The sequence below is a fragment of the Hibiscus syriacus genome, unplaced genomic scaffold, assembly GCF_006381635.1.
Source record: "Hibiscus syriacus cultivar Baekdansim isolate YM2019G1 unplaced genomic scaffold, ASM638163v2 tig00112243_pilon, whole genome shotgun sequence".
Taxonomy (NCBI): Eukaryota; Viridiplantae; Streptophyta; class Magnoliopsida; order Malvales; family Malvaceae; genus Hibiscus; species Hibiscus syriacus.
In genome coordinates, this window is record NW_024063280.1 from 207,501 (window position 1) to 213,415 (window position 5,915).

General features: G+C 33.8%; 1 protein-coding gene across 1 annotated transcript; it reads right to left on the bottom strand.

Moving 5' to 3' along the window:
* Nucleotides 1-2,054: 2,054 nt before the first annotated feature.
* On the bottom strand, nt 2,055-3,299 carry LOC120176396. The gene is made up of 3 exons (XM_039182823.1): nt 3,046-3,299; nt 2,545-2,934; nt 2,055-2,466 (listed from the first exon to the last, which is right to left on the bottom strand). Exons 1-3 carry the CDS (start codon nt 3,265-3,267, stop codon nt 2,272-2,274), a joined length of 807 nt encoding a protein of 268 aa, XP_039038754.1. The 5' UTR covers nt 3,268-3,299; the 3' UTR covers nt 2,055-2,271.
* Nucleotides 3,300-5,915: the final 2,616 nt, after the last annotated feature.

Consider the following 5,915-nt stretch of genomic DNA (forward strand, 5'->3'; position numbering starts at 1 on the left):
TATTTATATACAGATTTGCAGAGTAATACGATAATAATAACGTCATACAGCCTTATTCTATGGGGGAAAACAGTAAAGCATATTATGAATCACATGGCCATTAAATAAAATATAAAATTCTACTTGCCCTAATAAAAATTGTAAAATTACGTTAATGCCCCATTAGCTATAAAGCTTTTGTCGTTTATCCCCTTCCTTTTATTTGAAGCATGATGAATTCATACTGACATCAAATAAACACAATCAAAACTCTAGTACCTATAGTGAAGTGTAAAATGACATTAATAACCTTTTTTCTATCAAAATTTTGTCCTTTTTATTTAGTATGATGAATTAATACAAACATTAAATAGAACATAAAACTCTAGTGCTCTACTAAAGGAAAATGAAGGCTTAGAGGATGTCAACAATATGGGGTTGAGTTAGTGGAGATTGGGTCTAACCAGAACATCTGGACTCCTCCTAGGATCATTCCCAAAACAATTTCGAAGAAACAATATAGAGAAATGAAGGAAATCCAAAATATGATTAGGTGTTCATGTGCGAGTCACTTTAATTCTTCGAGACTTTCGTACAGGTCACTCGGAATTAAATATGATTTGGTGTTCCAGTGGGAGTCACTCTAATTCTTTGAGACTCTAATTCCACGCAAATGATTGAAATGAACCTTACCAAATTTGAGAAGAAGCTTATCAATTTCCGACAAACTCGGCCACCACCGCCATGGTCGCTGGGACGCATTCATGATCCGGTTTAACACCATTGTGAAGTCCGATTCCACAATTAACATAGCTATCCTTGTCCAATTGGCCTCAAGGAACACTTCCGGGGCAGTTTTGACGTAATGAATATGACATAATTTGTTGATTAACTTCGATGAATTTGCATTTTATTTACTTATACATGATGTTATCCATAAGTATTAAGGTCATTATTGTTTTTGGATGTTAGTTTGATCAATGAGGATAGGGATGCTAGGTTGGACGTAATGGGAGTGACAGGTGGCTGCTAAGGATAAATTTTAACATCTCTTGTTCATCGGTTTTTGTTTTCCACATAAATAATACTTGAGTTTCGGATAGACGTATTCACCTATACAAGAAAACCATAAATACAAACCGATTGTTTAGGTATTAAAATAGACTAAAACCGATTGTTTAGGTATTAAAATAGACTAAAACCGATTGTTTAGATGCAAAACGCGTTAAATTTTTAATGGTAGGGTATTCAAATTAAACAAAAACTAAATGTTAGTTATGATTTAAAAAAAATAAAAGTCTAATTATTATAATAGACCAAAACTGATAGTTTATGTATTAAATACGTAATTTACCCTAAAAATTTTGTCGTTTCTCCATTCTTTTATTCAAAGCCTAATAAAAATTATAAAGCATGTTGAATTCATGCTAACATCAAATAAAACATGTAAAACTCTAGTACCTCTAGTAAAGGGTAAAAGGGCATTAATACCCTTTTATCTATCAAACTTTTGTCCCTTTTCAAGATTATTGAATCACAATGATCACCTTATAGGGTGGATGTTCTATCCACTGGAACTCACAACTCTTTTTTATTAAATAAATAACCTCAAGTTTATTTATTATGATGAATTCATACAAACATTAAACAAAACATAAAACTCCGGTGCTTTAGTAAAAGAAAATGACATTATTAACCCTCTATATATCAAAAGTTGTCTTTTTCTTTGCAAGATTATTACCGTCAAAATCCTGCCGGCGTTAGCTTCGAAATCTTCACTAATAATGAAGCTCTTCATGTTGCTTCACTAATATAATATAAAATTTTATTTGGATAATTTAATTCGAGTTTTAGAGTATTTGGGAATGATAAGAAAATTATAAGTTTAATGTTAATCAGATTATCTCCTTTTATTTTCTTTTCGTGTTTCATGTAATCTCCGATCTATGAAATATATTGATGGATTGATCAATCGGATGAGGGGTCATATAGTTCGGGCAGCAGGCAAGCTTTAGAGGAACTGAATATAAATGAAGTAAAGGGATATATGCTTATATTTTGAAATTGTTATTATTATTATTATTACTTGACATTATTACAAGTAAAAAAGACAAGTGAACACACATTATTGGAAAGCTAGAGCCGGTGGCAATCCTTTATTACTGGCTGTCAAATTTATTTAAATTATAAAATAAAAGTGCATGGTGTAAACAAGTAGCTAATTTTATTTAGTTTGACAGCCTCACCATCGCACCACAGATTGCCGCAAAGAGCAATTAAGCAAAGCAAAGCTTAATTTTGAAGTGGAAAAGAGGTGATTGTGGCGCTTAAGGACTGAGCATCACCGCTTGAATTGATATCTACTTCTGAATTGTATCCCCAGCCGTAGCTCGTGGGGTAAGAATCGTCGGCATGGTCGGGTTGAATGTTTTTCCAGATTTCTTCCCAAATAACAGGGTCACCAGCGGGAAGGATAGAGGTAGTAACCTATCATTCATAAACGAGCTTGTTATTAACTGAATACGAGAATTAATAATACACGTAAGAAGTCAGATATTATAATACTTGATTATTAGCGGTCCAAACAACGACCCACGTGGCTATCTTTCCTACAGCATACACAACAGATCCGTAAGCGTTGATTGATGTATCCTGCTCGAATACAACGGGTGGTGCACCGCTCTTGATCACGTCAGGAGCGCCTTCGTAGGTCGACGAAACCAACTTTAAAGTGTCGCCACAAACATTCTCGAGCTTGACGGTTGTGGGTACAGGAGCAGACGAGAGTGTGGCTCTTAAGATTTGAGCATCACCATTTGAACTGATGTCTACTACGGAGTTGTATACCCAACCGGAGGCCGTGGAGCTGGAATCCTCGGCGTGGTCCCATCGAATGCTGTCCCAAATATCTTTCCATATAACAGGGGTACCAGCACGAATGATCTTGGTAGCGACCTATCATTCGTAAATGAGCTAATTGTAATATACGCCACAAAATGAAAATTTAAGCAAGAAAACAAGGTTTAGGTAAATAATATTCATAACAAGTAAGATAGTGTTATTTACTTGATTATTAGCGGTCCAAACAACGATCCACGTGGCCGAATTTTCTATGGCATACATAACAGATCCGAAAGTATCGATGGACGTATCTTGCGGGAATTTAGAGGTTGGGTCACCGCTCTTAATGACGTTGGGAGCGCCTTCATAGGTCGACGCAACCAACGTTACAGTGTAGCCACACACGTTTGAAAGCAGGACGGTTGTGGGTGTAGAAGGAGCATCCATTTGTTGTTAGCTCAACTGAACGTATGCTATGGGAAAGGAGGACGGTTGTGCTACATAGCTGCTTACATACACATATTTATACGCTGATTCGTAGCATAATAAGATAATTAAATATACTGTCATTTTTATTTAATTGGCATCTTGAATCCATGTAATGAATCACATGTCAATTAAATAAAGGGTAAATTATGCCAATAGTCCCCTTTGTTTTCAGTCTGATCGACTTTGGCCACCAATTTTTTTAGTTAAGTGCGTTTGGTCTCTAACATTATCGATTCGTTCAGTTTAAGTCCTTCAGCCGTTAATGTATATTAACCCATTAACAGAAATATTAGGCGGCAGTTAAAAACTATAAACGTCTATTTCCCAATAAAAATTATAAGATGACACTAATGCCCCATTAGCTATAAAACTTGTCCTTTCTATATTCCTTTTATTTAAATTTTCGTCACAATTATTGTTTAAAGTATTTATTTAAAGCATAAAAGTTATATAACAGTGATAACATAGTCAATATTGTTATTTCTCTATTCCATTTATTTAAAGCTTAAAAAATTATATAACGTGATGATTTCATACTATCATCTAATAAAATATGTAAAACTCTAGTAAAGGGTAAAATGGCATTAATACCCTTTTATCTATCAGACTTTTGTCCCTTTTCAAGATTATTGCACCAAAATGATCTACTCGTTGGGTGGATCTCCTATCCAATAAGTAAAGGGTAAAGGGCTTTTATTGAACGCCCGTGATAGTTGAGAGTTCAATATGTGACCCTTGAGATTATGAAGGGTGGTACTTTTTCTTGGTAACAAATATTTGTCATTGGCATTTAACTTATTCAGTTGATGATAATCAATGTCTCTACAATAATTAAGATTTTTAGTGTACATTTAATCACAACACTAAAGATTTTCGTCATAAAATATATGTTTTTTATGACGAAATTTTTTTGTCACTTTTAAAATGAGTAATTGTGACATTTTTATTTTGTCATGCTTTAGATAATTATTGTGACAACTTTGAAGTTCATCACAATTAATTCGTCGCTAATAGTATTTTATTATGACTAAAGCAAGTTGTCATTATCAATTGATCACTAATAGAATGGTTGAATTGGCGCCAACTTATTTTTCCGCTAGAAAAGTTCTATTAGTGACAATATATTACTTAGTCACTATTATTATTTATAATTGTGATAAAAATATTTTGTCACTAGCAGGTGATTTGTTTTTATCACTAGTTTTAGTTGTTGATTTGTTACGACAATAATTTTTAAGATAAACCACACCGGTGACCACTCAACTATAGTAAAAAATCATTTTGACTACCGATGTTTCAATTTAATCAATCATATCATCCAACTATTTAAATATTTTAATTAAACCATTGATCGTTAACTTTTAACGGAAGAGATGACGTGGCAGTTAAAATTTAACCGAGGGAATGACATCTTTTGTCTTTGTTACTTACATAATTAAATTACGACACGTGTCAGTCTCTTATTGGACGGTTAAATTTTTATTTTTTAAAAAAACTCTAAAATATTATTATTATTCAAATTAACTAAAAATCTAAAAAAATATATCCCAAACTTTTCAAGTCTCTAATTTCAAACATCCATTACCGTTGCTGGTAATAGTCGACCGTCACCACCTTCTCCAAACGGTCACCCACTCGTCGCTGACCACCTAGTGACCGACCATCGCCCTTGCCGTTGCACTTTTTGGACAGGGTGCCGTTGGCCTTGCTGTTGTTGAAGGTGCAATGATTTGTGAGGCGTTTCGGATCATCGTTGATCTGAATCCGAGAAGATTTGAAGAAGCCAAGAGGTTTGGGATTACAAGGTTTTTGAATCCAAAAGACTAAGACATGATCCATTTGGATGCTTAAGGAATTAATGTTGCTGCATATTGCCCTTGTTGCATCTCTCTTTCGCTTGCTTTACCCATTGCAACACCCAATCACAGATTCAAGGATTTTCTTTCTTAGAGAAAGTGAAGATTCAAAGATTTTTCTTTGTGTGAAGATTCCAGTGGAGATTCCCAAATGATGTAATGGACACCGGCACGTGAAATTAGGTTCATTAAACCAAATGATGGCTCGAATTGAGACTAAATTAGAAATCGACAAGTGAAATTTGAAAGTATAAGGACTAAAGTGAAAAGATAGTAAGAGTATAGATTTTGCATGCCTGTTATACCAAATGTGGATTCAGTGGAAATAAAATAATAATGGATCGTTTTGGGTGAAATATCGATAAATTCCAAATATTCGATTTGATCAATGAGGAGAAGAATGCAAGGTTTGGGGACAATGGGAGGGACTGATGGCTTAGGTTGGATTCTTACATCCCTGATTGGTTTATTTTCGAAAAGTATTCGGATAAAAAAAGATCGTAAATATTAACCGATCGATATCAGTATTTTTTAGTAAAAGTGTTATTATCCTATATAAATTGATTTGTTGAAACTAGATCGAGTTGAGTTGAAACTTGAACTTAGCATATCCGTTCTTCATTCAATTTTTAGACCGTTCAAGGATAATTTGGATTGAAAATTCAATGCAAATAACGTAAAGGGGTGCATGGTTATTTTTTGAAACTATTATTATTATTAATTGACATTAATACAAGTAAAATAGGACAG

Excerpts from the sequence above, each read along its gene's own strand:
- LOC120176396 (XM_039182823.1), bottom strand. The coding sequence starts at position 3,267 with ATGGATGCTCCTTCTACACCCACAACCGTCCTGCTTTCAAACGTGTGT. Across the intron at positions 2,935-3,045 it reads TTTGGACCGCTAATAATCAA|GTCGCTACCAAGATCATTCG; the intron begins GTAAATAACACT and ends TACGAATGATAG. Across the intron at positions 2,467-2,544 it reads TTTGGACCGCTAATAATCAA|GTTACTACCTCTATCCTTCC; the intron begins GTATTATAATAT and ends TATGAATGATAG.